This window comes from Pan troglodytes, chromosome 22 (assembly GCF_028858775.2).
Source record: "Pan troglodytes isolate AG18354 chromosome 22, NHGRI_mPanTro3-v2.0_pri, whole genome shotgun sequence".
In the NCBI taxonomy this organism is placed as follows: Eukaryota; Metazoa; Chordata; class Mammalia; order Primates; family Hominidae; genus Pan; species Pan troglodytes.
The window spans coordinates 22,227,170-22,247,163 of NC_072420.2; the positions used below are offsets into that span (position 1 = coordinate 22,227,170).

At 35.9% G+C, this 19,994-nt stretch overlaps 1 protein-coding gene across 4 annotated transcripts in view; it reads left to right on the top strand.

Moving 5' to 3' along the window:
- NCAM2 (neural cell adhesion molecule 2) overlaps positions 1-19,994 on the top strand; it is a 548,173-nt gene that overhangs the window by 199,180 nt on the left and 328,999 nt on the right. The window contains exon 2 of one of the 4 annotated variants that reach the window (XM_016938439.4): positions 7,292-7,442. The exons of the other annotated variants lie outside the window; for them this stretch is intronic. Within the exon in view, the coding sequence (XP_016793928.2) occupies positions 7,313-7,442 (130 nt within the window). The 5' untranslated portion in view covers positions 7,292-7,312. The remainder of the gene's footprint in view (positions 1-7,291; positions 7,443-19,994) is intronic. 4 annotated transcript variants of the gene reach the window in all.

Genomic DNA, 19,994 nt, shown 5'->3' on the forward strand with positions numbered 1-19,994 from the left:
TGGCCTTTGCTTTGTCTTGTTTTCTTGCCTCTCTTGTTAATTACTACCTCTAGATCTGCTTATTATTCATTTATGCTCACATATTTCACCAAGAAAATCTGAAAAACAAATCTGTTTAAGATAAGAATATGCAGTTTTTGAAAGCCTGTAAGTGTAAACCACCCAGACTTTCCACACCTGGATTTAATGGCATTTGTTTTTGCCTGTACAAAGTTCCTTTGGAGTATCATTTCATATGTACAGTAATGATGTCAGGGTAAGTGAATTTAGAACTGCTTATACAATTGCCCAGTAGTCTGATTTCCTACAGGTTACAAATTTTGTATCATTCATTCCTGGATCACAGAATCTATTGCATTTCCTAATACATGCTATATGCTCAATCAATAGTTTATGATTGAAGAAATTATAACAACTTTAGGAGATGCTGCTTTTCTGTAGAAGTTCTGTAATAGGCAACAGTGTAGATGATTAAAATATCAGTATTTGAAACAGATAAGACTGAAAATTTTTTCCTGATTACTTTTTAAAGTGTGTAGGTATTGAGATCTTTTTATGTTTTATCATTGTGGTCCAGATTGGTTAGTTTATGACTGTAGAGGCTTATTTATAACTTAGGTTTATTAAGTATTCATTTTATATGAGTTCTTCCTTTGAGCTATGCCAATATGTAATCAGTTTACTTACAACCATAAGATTTTTTCTTGTTTGTTTCCTCTTATTAATGAACAAATCACTTTGATATTGTGGCAGAATCCTTACCATAGTTCACATTGAAAGTTACTCACTCATTCAACAAGTGTCTATTGAGTATCAACAAGTGTCTTCTAACATACCTGTTTACCTTTACCTCCGGTTACTGCACATGATCCATCTTCAATTTTGACATAGGTGTATTTGCTGAGTCAGAGCTCGCATATAAGTGATTCTACCTTTATCTCCCTTGGTTCTTACAATTTTAGCATCTTGCTCTTTGACGTCTACTGCTGCTGCCATCTTGGCATAGCAATTATTTATAGACAGCCATGCCATGTAATAAAACTATAAATATTATTATTTATGATGCCCTAGTTATTGCTGGATTTATTTATGTGGTCATATTTTATTTTTGAGATTTCCGGTAGCTTTCTTATACAGGGTACTTGATACAGAACACACTATTTAACCTTGTGTTGCATAATGTTTTTAAATCAATTTGACAAAGGGATTTCTTTGGAAGAAAGATATTTGTTTTGTTCGCTGTTTTGTAAATAACATTTTCAAACTTGTTATGCTTTTTAAGGCTGAAAAGAAAGCCATATTGGAAATTAGAGTTGGATTCTCGCCAATATTCTGACAAGGTGTCATCTAACCTTGACATTCAGATTAACACAGATCCCTTAGTTTCTACCATGAATATTTACATATACCAAAGTTCAACTGTCCACTTTATTTGAAAGAACCTTTATCAGACTGCTGATACATCTACTCTCTATTATATAGAAAAATATTTTAGAAAAATTGGGCTATTGCCAATTTATTCATATCATTGCATATGGCCATCTGGCAAATGTTTTTCTTAATTGCTTTTTGGTGTGTTATGCACAGCAAGGAGCTGCTGTGACTCTCCTGACTACAATTTTCATATAAATATAGAACGTATCCTTTTTAAGTAGATATTTCCACTTTCCGTTCACTCTTTGCCTCCTTTGTGTAAGTTCGAACTCTCCTTTTTCTAAGCACACGTATCATTCACTTTAATAATGGACTTCTGAGATATTTGATGGAAGTTTCTGCAAAATAACATATATATATATATATGCAAGTGAACATTCACATGTATATGTATATGTGTGACATGTGCACACAAGAAAGAGTCTAACGGTAAACCTTATTCATTTCTTGTTCTCCTAATCTACCATTAATGGTGTGGATATTATATTTCACCTGCCGACAAAAATTAAATATATTTTAATACACAAACTGAACATTTGTTTATTTCCTACATGCACCTGCAGGCTTTTCGTCACAATTTTCTCATAAAACTGTATTTAGTTTTTGCATTGTTTGTCAACATGTCAGAATTAACTGTGACACTTTAAAATTATATTTTAATTTACATTAGTCTGTGGACACTACTGCCTACCAGTGGAATCAGAATCTGATGGAGTGTAGCCTTTGTTTTTGGGGCATTCTGATGTATATTGTCTTTGTTTAAGACCTGTTTCGTTGTGTACATTATGTGGCTTATATCTTGTTTTAAGTTTAGATGATTTTTAATAACTAGTGACACATTATAAAGCCTACACTTTTTTTCATTTAAAATGGAAAACAAGGAAATGCAATTAACAGTATAAATTATTTGTGTTTATATAGTTGACTATTTAGAAGAAATATCCAGGATCTTTAATTTTTTTTAAAGAAAAACTTTAAACTTTCAAGAAATGTTAGGAGTGATTTTCTTACTCTATTCAGCAGCTGTAAGAAAATACCATAGACTGAGGTAGCCTATAAGCAGCAGAGATGTATTTCACACAGTTGTGGAAGCTGCAAAGTCCAAGATTAGGTGTCAGCAGATTTGGTATCTGGTGAGGATCAGTCTTCTGTTTCACAAATGGCACCTTTTAGTGGTGCACTCACATGGTAGAATGGACTAGGTAGCTCTCTGTGGCTTATTATGTAAGGGTTCTAATCCCATTCATGAAAGCTTTGCCCTCATAACTTAATTAGTTCCCAAAAGTCCAACTCCTGAAACTATTACATTGGTGATTAGGTGTCAATATATGACATTTAAGGGGACCCAAACATTCAGATTGTAGCAGTACTCTTAGCAACTTATTCAATTTCATCTCTTCTAAAATATGTACTGTGCTTTTTAGGACATCATAGGTGATTAGCAAATGTTAATTAAGTGAATGAAGAGTATTCAGAGTAGCGTGTGGGAGATAGAATGATGGTTAACTTGGATTTTGTTTCCATTTGTAATACATTAAGTTTCATATCACAGTTATAAATTCTTATTTTGCAATAATAAATTCACCATTACACCTTAGGTAGGACAGAATTTTTACAACATAAAGTTGTGAAAGCTCTTGAAAACTTCTATTATCACTTAACTGTTCAAACAGCCTTCAAAAACTTATTTAAATTAGTTGTGTATGGAAGAATATAAAAGTAGATTCACCTAATTATAATTGATTCACCTAATTATTCTAAGCTAATTATAATCCATGATGCTGCTATGACCTTGCAGAAAGACTCCTTAGCATGTTGAAATATCATATAGTCTTACTGGGTTTGAACATTTAATGGCATCACGAACACCACCCACAGTAAATTCATGGGGCAAAACAAGCTTTAAGAACTTACGTGTAGGGAACGGAGTTTGTTTTTATGGCTTTAGGTTACAGGTGTTGTTATATGCTTCTGCGACATAAAATTACATGTTTTATAACTTTTTCAATTTTGTCACAATTAGGAATGTAGGATATCTTAAATTTATACCTTAGTTCTTTGGTATAGAAATTGGAGAAAATGTAACTATTTTTGTAAGCCTTATTAATTAAAGGATGAATGCATGCATGTATTCAACAGGAACCCAATGGAATAATATAAAGTGCTTCTTGGTCTGGTATCTATAACATTTACAGTTAAATCAGATTATTATAGATATTAAATTATGTATTATTAAAACTGTAAGCAAATAATTTGCCCATGGATGAAGAGATGGCTAATATCCTTTTCTTTAGACTATACAAGGTATTTATCAGTATCTCAACAAGCCAAAACCACATCCGTTCACATTTTTAAGAATTTTCACATTTACTTTAGAAAATCAAAAAATAAACTATAGACATTGTGATTATTATTGAATGTTAACATAAAATGGAGATGTAGTACAAGACACCTTATCAGTTATGTAGTCGTAATTGTTTGCATGCATACAGCATTTAACACACATTAATCAGAATATTGTTACGTTAAAATAAAATTTGTCTTATTCATTGGGAAAAGCTTTAGCATTCTCGAGCTTTAAAGAGTGGGAAATAATGTGTACAATGGTAATTTTTGGCACTCAGGAAGAAGCAGAATGTTATCTGTCTTGGATGTTATTATTGCTCTGTATATCTGCACAATTTTCCTGTGATCTACCACTAGGGCAGGTGTTGAGAGATGGAACTTGAATACTCATTGGAAATTAAAGATACTGTGTTTGAATCTGTCATGCCAAGCAAGGATTCAAGACTGTGACTGTAACACAAGAGAACAAAACAGGAATGTTAACTATTTGAACTAAGGTGTAAGTTGGGGCTTTCTCACAGAGAATTTAATAAGGTCCTGACTATTGGGAACAGGACACAAAGTTATTGATGGCTTATAAAAATCCTTGACCTGCAAGTGCAAACTTGAGCTATGGGTTATGTAGACTGATTCAGGTACCCATTCCAAATACCTATTCCAGGATGGCATGAGGACTGGCCAATCAATAGGAGACTGAGAGTATGTGAGGACAGAAAACTAAAACTTTAAATATAGGAAGACACTCCCCTCCCCAAATAGTAAAATATCATATAACTCATATGCATAAAAATTGGCTGACCACTAAATATTACACTTGAATGTAAACTGCATATTATCAGGGCAATACAGATGCTTTAGTCTCTTCCTTTTCATATGCCTTGTCAAGAAGAATTAAACAGAAGCTCTGAAACATTGAGTTAATTGTGCTTTTTAATGGGTTCTGTAAAACAGGTATGACTGTCATTCTTCCAACTTAAATAAGCAAATCTATGCCTATGAATTATTAAATAACTGTTTAATACATTATTAAATTTTTGCTTCTGTGAACTTGAGTAACCAAATTAATTGAAATGCTGTGTTAGATCATAAGCCCCTTTGAAGTTAATTACAATCAGTTGCTAGAAAGAATTTTCCAAGATATATTGAAAATATACCAAGCTATAAATATTTCCAAGGTATAAATTACAACAAAAAATGTTTAAAGTGGAATGTAACAATGGACAATGGTGTATGACCTTGAGTCAACTGACAATGAATAAAATAGAACATATTAAAAGTATGTTTTAATTATCACTTCAAACCATTTAAATGTCTTTAGACTAATAAAATCCAATCTGTACTAGGCAGCAGGGGAGGGTGGAATTGATGTCTCTGTTGTAATATTAATACCAGTTAGAAGACTTTGTAATATTTAGAGCTCAAGTATGCTGACATCCACAAAATGTCATAATTTCATTTCTTGTTTTCAATGTTAGGATGACCTTGGGTAAAAGACAGCATCTTTTAATTTTAGCTTCTTTATGGTAAAATATACATGGTTGTAAGTTTCAGCTTTCATTCAGTGGGTTTATTTGATGATATCAGATTCTGATTCTAAAACCGTGAAAACTTGAAATGTGGAACTGCCTATGTGGAGATTATTGTAGAGGAGACCTTAAGAAAAAAAAAATCTTTGACATTTTCTTCCTGTACCTGCTTAGCTTATAGGCAAAAATCACCACAGAAAAATAAGTGACAATTTAATTCTTAAAACTCCCAATATAATTTTCCCATTGCATCATTTTATGTCATGTTCAGTAAGTTTTTAGATTCAACCTAAAATTATCTTATATTTATAAATATTTTCTTCTTTTTCTTTGTTCTATGTTCAATAACATAAACCTGGTTGAGATTGAACTATAAGATTTGTATCCTTAATAGGCAGGGGTTGAACAGGATCATTTTTTTTTAACCTGGACTGGCACATTGATGCCTCATCTGTGTTGTGATTTAATGTAAAAATAATTCTGAATCTGTGAAATATATTGATTTTTTACTTTAATGTGATTGCTTTATCGACACCTTGATGTTCCCCACTCTCAGCATCCTATTAAGAGATAACTTTGAGAACATCAAATGGTAATAGTCCCTAGGCTAGGGTCAGGAATTTATTGCCATTTCTAGGGTTGATAATGGGTTTAGCTTGGGTTTTATTTATTTACTTACGAGATTGGTCTTGCTGTGTCACCCAGGCTGGATTGCAGTGGCACGATCACAGCTCACTGCAGCCTCGAACTTCTAGACTCAAGTAATCCTCCTGTCTCATCTTCCCACATAGCTCCAACTATAGATGTACAACACAATGCCCAGTTAATTAATTTATTTTTATTTTTTTCGTAAAGACTGGGTCTTGCTATGTTTTCCAGTCTCAAATCCCTTGATCTCCCAAAGTGGTGGGGTTACAGGTGTGAGCCACCATGCCTGGCCTAGCTTGGGTTTTAAAGTATAGTGAGGCATCTGGTATGGGTGGGAGCTTGTGCTGGTCACATGAGGCAGGATGGGAAAAGGGCAGGGAGACTTGCAGCTAGTCATGGAAGTGGGTCCATCAACAAAGGTACAGGTTATTGCAGAGGTTGTCTGTTATAAAATGCTATTCTTTTATAGTCTGCTATCATGAAAGCTCTGATTGTCTGCTCTGTGTTAAAAAATTAAAAGATACATGTGTTCTACACATAAGATGGAATATACAAGGGCTGAGTAGTGTCCCTCAGAAAACTGAGAAGAAGAAACAGTGGCAGACACTAGCCGAATCTTCCTATGTTCCCCAAAAATGGTACTTGCCACATTATTACTTTCCCCTCAACCCCCAAAGACAGTAACATGGCATTATGGTAAGATATTGCGACTAAAACATCCCAGAAAACTTGTCCAAGCACATACTTAGAATTTCTTAGCAATAACTCAGGATTAGTATGGGATTGGAAGGGCTGGCCGACTTTCCATTGTGGAAGTCAAGAGCTCATACTCCATAATGTGTCTTAGAGGAGGACACAGAAAATAAACAATGGCTTTTCATGCCATGAAATAATGGAAATGCATTGATAGATCAAACTTGAATGTGCAATACATTGTTTTCTGTTATCTCTAATCAAATACATGTTACATTGAGACATTTTATTAGAAAAATGGGTTAATTTGGCAAGACTGTATCCATTGCTAAATATTGCCTCTTTTGTACTTACTGAACTTAGGCAATAGATTGAAAACATAAAACGTTAAAATGCAGTGTTTATTTATAAACGGAAATAATTCTAAACTACCTGATCATTTGAGGTTCATAACCTGAAAACACTTTAATCACCTAGATTCTATAAGCTGAGGAATTAATTTATTTAACAATTTTCAAAATACTGAGATATTTAAGAGCACCAGGACACTCCATGACATATTTACTGTAAGAATTCTTCATGAAGTACAAGTAATTAAAAACTCAAGGGGTGTAAGAGACTTAAAGAACAATTTCTTGTTTCAGAGTTATTTGAAGAGTACCACGATGGTGAGATCTGATTCAGGAGGACAAGTTTACCTTGATTATCACAACAGGCAAGGTCTCTTTGTTGACTGGAAATACAACGAAGCACTTTGTCTTGAAGAAGGGCAACCAGAGACTTATTACAGGACAGGTCAGCTGGACCATTGCCCAGGGCTGTAATCTATAAGGAATGTCAAAATGTCATTAAAAGGCAATGAGGTGGAGAACATCTTATTTACTAGAACTCCCCTAGAGGGAGAATGTGTCTTGTAGTTCAAAGGGATACTTTGATAAATTACCAGTGGTGTGGGGTAAGGCAGAGGAGGGGGAGAGTTGGGAGGGTGGGAAATGGGAGAAGCCACTAGACTGGATGCCAAGGTAGCTTCCATATAGGAGAAGTTTACTAATACTCTCCCCAAACACACACACACACACACACACACACACACACACACACACACACACACGCGCACATGGGTTAGTATTATCAAGTGTTTCCACCAGCAATTTATTTCATAAATTGCTAAATACATTTTAAGAATCTTAAACTCTGTACTAAATAAACGTGCAGATTAAATACTGTTTTTAAAATTATACCTTTATTTGGATTCAGTTCCAAGGTCAACACCATCTCCTCCCCGAATACGAACTTAGCAGTTCTTGAGCCATTTCATCTAAAAAGCACAGAAACTTCTTGCTTATCAGAAGCATGTCTGACTTCCAGCAAATTATTTTTACTAGGAGAAACAAAATACTGTGGTATTTACCAGGAATTGTGATACTTCATTTATACACACACTTTATTTAATCCTTACCATGACCATAGATGACTTACATATGCTAAGAGCCAGGACTCTAGTCCAATTCAAATCTGTCTGACCCCAGAATCCTTAGCATTTTCGATGTGTTTCTGGAAATAGCCTTACCATAAACCGCAGTTGCACTTTTTACCACCTAATGTGTTAGTGGGAATTATTTTATTATTACTTTCAGTTACAGAAAATAACTAGGCTAAGTATACTGAAATATGGAATACATGCTGCAGGAAAAACAAAACAAACAACACAACAACAACAACAAAACAAAACAGAAAAACAGGGCACACGTTTTCCAAAAGAACAGCTTGGTCCAACATTGAAGTGCTGTTAGTTTGCTCTATGCTGTGGTCACTGCTTCTTTCCACATGTCCCTTTCGTTTATTTCTCTCATGGAAAATTGACTTCCTTTGTTCCTTATCTCCTATGGTAGAAACATACTGTCCACTGCAGCCTGAGAGTTTCTGGCCTGGCTTGACTATACGCTCCTGAGGATAGGAACTTGTCAAGTCCTGTTAACCCTGATTCCCAGTTCTTTACCTCAACTACTGGCAAAGATTTGGAAAATCTGGATCTATTGTGCATTGGTGATGGGAATGTAAAATAGTACAGCCACTTGTGAAATCTGTTTGGAAGTTTCTTATAAAACTAAATGTACAAATACCCACATAACCCAACGATTTCATGCTTGGGCATGTATTCTAGAGAAATGATAGCATACATTCACACAAAACCTCTACAAAAATTTCCATAGCAGGTTTATTTGTAATAGCCAAAAACCGGAATCAACCCATATGTCCTTCAAGAGGTGAATGGTTAAATCAATTGTACAAAATACATATCACCGAATATTAGTAATAAAAAGTAATAAACTAAACTTGGAACAATTTGGATGAATTTTCCGCGAATTATGCAGAATGAAAAAAGCCAATTCAAAAAAGTTATATATTGTATAATTCTACTTATCTAAAATGTTTCACATGGTAACATTTACGAGATGAAGAACAGATTATTGATTGTCAATGGTTAGCAACATCAGAGGGGCAAGTGAGAAGGAAATGAGTGTGAGTACAAAATGGCAAGAAGAGAGATCCTTGTGATGTTGGCAATGTTTGGTGTCATGCCTGTGACTATGGTGGTAGACATGGAAAGATGTACAGATGATAAAATTATAGGGAGATTAATACACACACCCACACACACGTACAAATGAATACAGGTAAACCTGGGGAAAGCTGACTAAGATAGGGGGTCATATCAGTGACAATATCATGGTTGCAATACTATAGTTTTGCAAAATGTTATCAGTGGAGGAATTGGACAAAATGTACATGAGGTATCTCTATATTGCTTCTTATATTGGTATGTAAATCTGCAATTATCTGTGCTTTTTTTTTTTTTTTTTTTTTTGAAGTGGAGTCTTGCTCTGTCGCCCAGGCTGGAGTGCAGTGGCGTGATCTTGGCTCACTGCGAGCACCGCCTCCCGGGCTCACGCCATTCTCCTGCCTCAGCCTCCCGAGTAGCTGGGACTACAGGTACCTGCCACCACGCGGGGCTAATTTTTTGTATTTTTAGTAGACATGGGGTTTCCATGTTAGCCAGGATGGTCTCCATCTCCTGACCTCATGATCCGCCCGCCTTGGCCTCCTGAAGTGCTGGGATTATAGGCATGAGCCATCACGCCTGACCTATCTGTGCTTTTAAAACGTAGATCACTAACTAGTTGTCCCCCAAATGAGTGAATGTATGAATGAATGAATGAATGAATATTTAGTTGCCTGTTAATCTATAAGAATTATGACTCATCTTCTTTTTTACTTTTTAATTGATGACCTAAAATTACATTTAGATTTGCTAGATTCATTCATACTAGCTGTAGCAAATAGAAAGGGGAGCATTTTTCTAATGGTAATGACATGGATAGTATACTTAACTTCTAACGTTAATACTAAGTTTTAAGGGGGCAACTATTGACTAAAGGTTAAGCTAGGGTTTAAATTATTTTAGAGCTAAAGTCACAGTTTTAGATAGATGATTCCCAATATTAAACAGATTTATGAATAGCATTATAATATTGTTGTCATTTAATATATGATATATAGTTCATGATCTCTTACCAATGTACTAGGAAACTACATTGCCCAAATTCTGAGTCATGCATACTTTATGAAGAATTTTCAAGATAAAAGCCCTGGGTAGATGCTATTAGGAATAATGCTTTAGAGATATGTCACATTACAGCGTTTTTATGCCTTTTACACCGAAAAGGAATCCTGTTCTTCTGTTTACAGTTCTCCAAAGACTCAGACCCATTTGAAACACATTCTGTTAGTATTCAGGTTTTATATGAACATGGCTGCCCATTGTGTTATAATGTTATATTAACATATGGATATAACATCAACTGAAAACATAAAATAACAAATTATACTCCAAGTACTTATAAAGAAGTACATAATCTGCTCTTTGATATCTCTTATAAAATAAAACCTGCCTAATGTAAACACACACATGGTGTTTAGGGGTGACAGGAGGATGTTCCAGGCCTTCCAATCATAGACCTTTTGATCAACTCAGATCAACATAACTGAATATTTAACAACCATATTTTGACGGTTGACACTAAGTACACATTTTTTCCTTGAAACCTTTGTGATTCATTTTGGAGGACAGTACCTGAACACCAACTTCTACTTTAAGCTCAACCTGGTAAGACATAACAAAACTAAATTCTAAATGTTTATTTTCCTTGCTTCTCTGAATGAATTTCACTCATACTAAAGATGTGTAGGAAGTTGAGCTCATGGTGTTGTGTGGGTGTATTTTGTGCTTTCCACTTATTTTTGTGTAGCTTTCCAATTTTTGAGAATTACAGTCTTTCCAAGTAAAGAATTTTATGAAAAATGTTTATAGATTGAGATTGTTGAAATAAGCATGGTAATTACCCATTTTCTGCATTCTTTAGTAATGTCAGTATTTCTAAATAGCTAGCTCCATTATTCTTTCATGATACCTCATTTTGGAGAAGCACTTATTAAATTTTGCAAAGCTTAGTGAAAACTTAATTTGGATAGGGTCACATATGTAATATGGGTGCCAGGATAATTGGCCAATTAACTGCAATGCCTTAAGATTTGATTTCTTCTTACCAATCCAAGTAATTGTCTTTAACTCCTTAGGGACTCCTAAGTGGTGTTTCTGGAGAAAATACAGGATGTGCTATCAGCACAAGGCATTATAAGGAAGAACTACTTACAATTAAGTTTTAGACCCTCAAATATATTTGACATGTAATTTGGGCAGAGATAGTCAATAAATAACCAGTGTGTTTTGACTATGTGCTAGACATTTCTCTGGTATCAGGGGGAATAAATATATATATTCCATATATATATACACTATATATACACATATATGTAATATATATACATATATACACATATAGGTATATATGTGTATCTAATATATGTATATATATGTGTATATATGGTTGAACAGAGTTATTACTGCCTCAAATACAGCAACAAAAATGAAAAGGAAATTAGGATTGTCTTATTAGAAGGACTTAAACTCTGATATAATTAATTTTAGCTTAAAGTAGTACTAAAAGAAACTCTTGGCAAGTGGAGTGATGTAATCCTGGAAATATGCTGATTTTAGAAGTCTTTTGAATACATTTAGGGACATGAAATATTGAAGGTCAGAGGCTGGTACTGAAATTTTACTGATCATTTTATTTGTGATGATCAAAGCCTTAAAAAATTTGTGATAATGGAAATATGGTGCTGTATTGGGAGCCAACCCAGATGCTCCATGACTAGTGAAGTTATATGCATAAAATTATCTGTATATGCATGTGCTCATCATTATGCAAAGAGTAAGGCATACTGCATCAGAACCTTTCAGAATACAATGATTTTGGCAATGCTGTATGGAACACAGTCATAGAGATGTACTCATGTTAGAGCAGCAACATTGTTGAGGTATTTGAAAAATATAAAGATCATTTTTAACACAGAAAGTTTACTAAATAATAATTCTTAAATGTTGCTCTAATAAATAGAGTTTGTACATGTTTCAGTCTCTTCAAGGGTATATGTGTGCCTGTAATCCCAGCACTTTGGAGGCCGAGGTGGGCAAATCTCTTGAGGTCAGGTGTTCAAGACCAGCCTGGCCGACATGGTGAAATCTCACCTCTACTAAAAACAAAAACAAAACCAAAATTAGCCGGGCGTGGTGGTGCAAGCCTGTCATCCCAGCTACTCGGTAGGTTGAGGTAGGAGATTTGCTTGATCCCGGGAGGCAAAGATTGCAGTGAGCCAAGATCATGCCACTGCACTGCAGCCTAGGCGACAGAGCAAAGATTCCATTTCAAAAAAATAAATAAATAAACAGAGTAAACGTGTGTGTGTGTATGTACATGCATGCATGCCTGTGTGTATGTGTATGTGTTGTAAGATGTTTGATGAAGATTCTTTTCATGAACAGAAAAGAAACAATATTGTTTAGCTCCTTTTCCTGCCTTTTTCCACTTGGATGGGAAAATATATAAATAGTACAGTAACAAGAGAGCTAAAATTTAATATGAGCTGAATTCGAATGCTGATAAAATATTCTTTTATAACTGAAATAGGCACTGTTTAAGGAGCTTCAAGGAAAGCTAGACCTGTTCTTTCAAAGACCTGAGACAATATATTTATCAGGACTTTGGGTCTCAGTTTTACTGTACCCAAGGCAATTTTTGACATGTAATTTGGGCAGAGATAGTCAATAAATAACTAGTGGCTTTTGACTATGTGCCAGGCACTATTCTGGGCAACAGGAAAATATCAGATAGTCAAAATCCCAGACCCTTAATTAGCTGGCACGAGGAGTCTCTAACATCTGGGAAAGAAAATACAACAAAAAACAGAAGTAGAAAAATCACAGTGAGTAAACGGAGTATGTGGGGGGAAGGGTGGATTAAAAACTAGAGCAGATGTAGGGTACTGCTGTGTTTTCAGGGATCATAATTAATCACATTTTTTCTTCCCCTGTGAATTACAAACCAACTGAGAAATAGACATGGAGTTGGACAGATGGAGAACAAAACTTTAGCTTTATTACTGCTAAAACTGGTTGGAAGGACATGACCCAGATACGTGGCCACAATCTGGTGTTCTAATACTTGCTCTCTGAGTTGAACTTCTCCATACAAAACTACAGCTTGCCCCAGTAGCATTACTGTGAGATTAGGGAACATAGCCAAATGCATTGTCCTGTCCTTAGCCAGGGGCTGAACCATGCATGCCCAGTTCCTTCTCTCTAGCTTATCAATTATATCTCATCCGTCCTGATTATGGTGAATAAGGGGGCTTTAAGGATAGGTAGACATGTTCTTTCAATACATGACCTTGGTGAGGATTTGAATGAGGATTTCTTTCCTCTGAAAATATGAAGAGAGTTTGCTTCGGGTTCCCTTAGGTACAGGTAGGAAAACCCTGGGTAATAGGCCAGAGCTACATGACACAAATTAAAAGAAAAAAAAAATCACAAGGTCTTCAGCAAGTGTCTCCTGGTTGAAGCAGGTAACTTGGAAACCTTGGTTGCAGTTTTGTCTATTAACTCAGGGCAAGTGATTATCTTTGGCAATCATAAACTCCCCAAAGAAACAAAGCTGTTTTTCAAACTTAGAAGGACTAGCAGTGTAATGATTGAAGGTATAAGGGGTATACATAGCACAGGATAAATGCTGAGGGTGCCAGGGAGTTTTTCTCTGGGTAGAAAATCCAGTTTTTGCTGTCATGGTATGTGAGACAGTCAGACAAGAAGTAAAGAAGTAAACAGTATATCTGACATTTGATCACAATCATAACACACCATACCACCAGGTCTTTGCTATTGCTCAGTACAAGCAACACTTATGGAAAATCAATGCTTAGGTAAATTACGTATAGTGGTCTAAGTCTGTGCACAAACTCCAGAGCACAAAGTCCCAAAACAAGAGCATGCAAGACAGCCCATCTGGCCTAGAAACATAGAATAAAGATTCCTAGTGAGTATATGTTACTGGTACCTAATTAATATTTGGGTATACATTTTTATTTCTCAGATTTACTTAATTATGTCTCTGTTGCAGAAGTGAAAGTTTGAAAGGTGCTATAGAAATGAAAAAAAATCTTAAAAACTAGTTTCTACATGTAGCAGGGAGAATTCTGAAAGTGGTTTCTCAAGATTCCCATACTTTGGTTATTCAATCAGATACAAATCTAGGTACTGCTAGGAAGGGACTTTGAAGGTAGAATTAATTAACTCAATAATTGATTTTAAACTAGAGAGGTTATTCTGGATTATCCAGGTGGATCCAGCGTAGTCACATCAGTGTTTACAAGCAGCAGAGGAAGCTAATGGGTCAGTCAGATAAATGCCTCAAAAAATAATGGCAGAGGTGAGTTGATGCAGAAGGGGAGGGTGCAGGGAGTCAAAAGTAAGAGAAAGAAACCACCACGTCTGCTAGCATTGAAGACGGGACCGAAAACAGGATGGAGGTGACTTTGGGAAGATGGAAGAATCACAGGCTGAAAGCTGGTAGGAAAATGGAAACCTCAGCCCCACAACCACATAGAACCAAATTCTGTAAACAGCCATAGAATCTCCAGAATGAAATGCATTCCTTTCAGCACCTTGATTTTGGCCCTGTGCAGACGGCGAGCTGTTCCATATTGTGCCCATACTTGTGACTCACAGAAACTGTGAAATAATAAATGGGTGTTGTTTAAGCTATTAAGTGTGTGGTCATTTATTACGGCAAAAATAGAGAACACTTTGCATAAATGCGTTTAGGATATTCTGTTAGGTAGGGCTTACTTGGACTTGTGAGCGTGGCCTATTAGCTGATCGAAGAGCTGTTCAAACAGTCCAGTGCGTAGTAAAGTTAAGTTACCAGATTCCATCTAGCATATATTGAAATAGAAATAAGAGAATTAGCTCTCACTTTAGAGGTTGGCGACCAAGTATACTCTCAGAAAGCTCTGTTGGTGTTCAATACGGAGGGCCACAAACTAGATAGTGAATGTTTAAGTTAAAGGTTGTTGTAGGCAGAATAATGGCCCCAAAGATGTCCATGTATCTGGAACTGGTGATTATATGTCAAAAAATAATTAAGATTGCCAATGGAATTGTAATTGTAAATTGGCTGGTCTTAAAATAGAAAGATTATTATATAATAAAAATTAGGTGGGTCCAATGTAACCCCAGGAGTCCTTAAAATAGTTTGAGTGAGATATAACTATGGAAGAAAGGCAGATATTTGCAACTTTACTGACTTTGAAGACTGGAAAGAGGCCTCTATAACCTGGAAAAGGCAAGGAAGTGAAATCTCTCCTAGAACCTTCAGAAAGGAACACAGCCCTGCTGGCACTTTAATTTTAACCTGATAAGCTGGGCGCAGTGGCTCATGCCTGTAATCCCAGCACTTTGGGAGACCGAGGTGGGCAGATCATCTGAGGTCAGGTGTTCAAGTCCAGCCTGGCCAACATGGTGAAACCCTGTTTCTACTAAAAATACAAAATTAGCTGGGCGTGGTGGCACATGCCTGTAATCCCAGTTACTTGGGAGGCTGAGGAAGGAGAATCACTTTAACTCGGGAGGCAGAGGTTGCAGTGAGCTGAAATCACGCCATTGCACTCCAGCCTGGGCGATGAGCATGAAACTCTGTCTCAAACAAATAAATAAGTAAACAAAATAAAAAATAAAATAAATATGTAAATGAAAATTTTACCCCAGTGAGACTTGTGTCAGACTTCTGACATATTTCAAATACAAATTACAAATTTGTGTTGTTTACCAAGCTTGCCCAACCCGTGGCCCATGGGCCACATGCAGCCCAGGATGGCTTTGAATGCAGCCCAACACAAATTCATAAACCTTCTTAAAATATTATGATATTTTTTCTTTGCAATTTTTTTTAGCTCATCAGCTATTATTAGTGTTAGTGTATTTTATGTGCGGCCCAAGACATTTCTTCTGATGGGGCCCAGGGAAGCCAGAAGATTAGACACCCCTGGACTTGAAAGCCACCAAGATTGTGATAATTTGCTTCAGCAGCAAATAGAAAACTAATACAAAAGTAAATTGGCTTAAGTACAACTTAAATTATTTCTACTCAATTTAAAACATTTACAGTCACATGACAGTGTTTTAGTCAACCATGGACTGCGTCTATGATGGTAATCTCATAAGACTATAATGGAATGAAAATTTCCTATCACCTAGTGACATTGTAGACTTTATGACATCATGGTGAAAACACATTATTCATGTGTTTGTGATGATGCTGATGTAAACAAAGCTACTGTGTTGCCAGTCAATAAAAGCATAGCACATACTTTTATGAATACTGCATAGCACTTGATATTGATGATCAATGTCTTTGTTACAGGTTTAGATATTTACTACACTATAATTTTATCATTATTTTAGAGTGTACCTTTTCTACTTGTTAAAAAAAGTTAACTGTAAAACAGCCTCATGCTGGTCTTTCAGGAGGTATTTCAGATGGCAGTTACCATAGGAGATGAAAGCTCTATGCTTGTTATTGCCCCTGAAGACTTTCCAGTGGGACACGGTGTGGAGGTAAAAGACAGTGATATTGATAATTCTGACTCTGATCTTGATCCTAGGCTAATGTGTGTGTTTGCGTCACAGTTTTTAACAAAAAACATTAAACAGTTAAACCAAAAGAACTTTAAAAGTAGAAAAAAGCTTATAGAATAAGGTTATGAAGAAAGAAAGCATTTATGTACAGCTGTACAATGTGTTTGGGTTTCAAGCTATTACGAAAGTCAAAAAGTTAAAAAAAAAAACCTTTATAAAGTAAAAAAAGTTACAGTAAGCTAAAGCTAAATTATAACTAAAAATAAAAATATTTTTAATAAATTGTAGCCTAAGTATACAGTGTATATAAAGTCTACAGTAGGCCGGGCGCGGTGGCTCACGCCTGTAATCCCAGCACTTTGGGAGGCCGAGGCGGGCGGATCACGAGGTCAGGAGATCGAGACCATCCTGGCTAACACGGTGAAACCCCGTCTCTACTAAAAATACAAAAAATTAGCCAGGCGTGGTAGCGGGCGCCTGTAGTCCCAGCTACTCGGGAGGCTGAGGCAGGAGAATGGCGTGAACCCGGGAGGCGGAGCTTGCAGTGAGCCGAGATCGCGCCACTGCACTCCAGCCTGGGCGACAGAGCGAGACTCCATCTCAAAAAAAAAAAAAAAAAAAAAAAAGTCTACAGTAGTGTATAGTAATGTTCTAGACCTTCACGTGCACTCACCACTCATTCATTCAGTCACCCTCAGCAACTTCTAGTACTGCAAGTTCTATTCATGGTAAATGTCATACATAGGCATATCATTTTTTCTTAATTTTTGTACTGTGTTTTACTGTATCTGTTCCATGTTTAGATATTCAAATACTTATCATTGTGTTATGATTGGCTGTAGTATTCCGTACAGTAATACGCTATAAAAGTTTGTAGTCTAGGGGAAATAGGCTATACCATACAGCCTAGGTTTGTAGTACACTATAGTGTCTAGGTCTGTGTAAGCAAATTCTATGATGTCACATAATGATAAAATTACCTAAAGACACATTTTCCAGAAGGTATCTCCATCATTAAGCAATTCATGACTGTATTTAGTTCAGCTCCTTCAATGAACTATTCTTATTTCATCCCTTTCATGTATTATACTGGACCTCCTAAATCTATTTCAATTCCAGTAATTCTTCAAAATCATACTCCTATGTATTTCATAATTTAATGTGCCCATGAATCACTTTCTTATTATCGTAGAATGTAAATTCTGATTCAAACTGGGGTGGGGCCTTAGATTCTGCATTTTTTATAAGCTGCTGGTACACAAAGCATACTTTGCTATCCTGAGCTGATAAGATTGCCACAGGTGGCACTAAAGGCATAACTGGTTTTATTACATCATGCTAATATTGCTCTTGACAGATATTTCATATTTTACAAATTGAATTTTTGTGGCAACCCTGCCTTGAGTAAGTCTGTCAGTGCTATTTTTCCAGGAGCATGTACTCACCTCATGTCTCTGTGTCATGTTTCAGTAATTCTTACAATATTGCAAACTTTCTCACTAATGTATCTGTTATGGTGATCTGTGATCAGTGATCTTTGAAGATAAAATTGTAATTGTTTTGGGGCACCACGAACTGCACTCATATAAGACGGTGAATCCTTCAGTAAATGTTGTGTGTTCCTACTGTTTCATTCATTGGCCATTCCCTCATTTTTCTCCCTCTTCTCTGGTCTCCCTATTCTCCAACACATAATAATATTGAAATTTGGTCAATTACCACCCCTACAATGGCCTCTAAGTGTTCAAGTGAAGGAAAGAGTCAAACAGGTCTCTCAATTTAAAACAAAATATAGAAGTGATTCACCAAATTTCCCAGGAAGTCATGTGAAAAGACAAGATAGGCTGAAAGCTATCCTCTCATTTCAAACAGTTAGCCAAGTTGTTAATGAAAAGGAGAGTTATTGTAGGAAACTAAAAATGTTACTCCATTTAACACTTGGGTGAAAAGAAGGAAAAACAGCTTTATTGCTAATACAGAGAAAGCTTTATTAGTCTAGCTAGAAGACCAAACCAGTGGTAATATTCCCTTAAGCCATTGCCTAATCCGGAGCAATACCCTAGTATTATTCAATTTTGCAAAGGCTGTGGGAGCTAGAGAAGAAAAAGTTTGAAACTAGAAGAGGCTGGCACATGGAATTTTTAAAAAGAAGCCATCTTCATAAAAATGTTAGGTGAATTTGGAAATAGTGATGGAGAAGCTGCAGCAAGTTATCCAGAAGATCCAGATAAGATCATTGATGAAGATGGCTACAGTAAACAACACATTCTCAGTGTAGGTGAAATAACATTGTATTGGAAGGAGATACCATCTATGTGACTTTCATAGCTACAGAGAAGTAAATGCGTGGCTTCAAAGCTTCAAAGGACAGATGTCTCTCTTGGTGTGGGGCAGGGGGTGGCTAATGCAGCTGATGACTAATTTGAAGCCAATGCTTATTTACCATTTTGAAAGTCTAATGCCCTTAAGAATTATGCTAAATCTCCTCTGCCTGTGCATATAAGTGGACCGACAAAGCCTGAATGACAGCACATAGCTTTATAACATGATGTGCTAAATATTTTAAGCCTACAGTTGAGACCTACTACACAAGAAAAAAGATTCTTTCAAATATTACTGATTATTAATTGACAGTGAATCTTGTCACCCAAGAGCTCTGATGCAGATGTACAAGAAGATAAATGTTGTTTTCATGCCTGCTAAAACAACATCCATTCTACAGTTCATGGATCAAGCAGTAATCTCAACTTTCAAGTCTTATTATTAAAGCAATACATTTCATAAGGCTATAGCTTTTATAGATAGTGATTCCTCTGATGGATCTGGGCAAAGTAAACTGAAAACTTTCTGGAAAGGATTCACCACTCTACATGCCATTAAGAATGTTTGTAATGCATGGGAAGAAGTCAAAATGTCGTTAGTAACAGGAGTCAGGAATAAGTTGATTCCACCCTTCATGGAGGACTTGAGATTCCAAGTATCAGTCAGAATGTAACTTCAAATGTGGTGGAAATAAAAAGAGAACTAGAGTAAAAGTGGAGCATGACGATGTGACATAAGACTTACTGCAATCTTATGACAAAACTTTAACAAACAAGGATTTCCTTCCTATGGATGAGCAAAGGAAGTGGTTTCTAGATGGAATCTACACCTGGTGAAGATGCTATGAACATTGTTGAAATGTGGCAAAGGGTTCAGAATATTACTAAAACTTAGTTGATAAAGCAGCAGCAAGTTTTGAGAGGACTGACTCT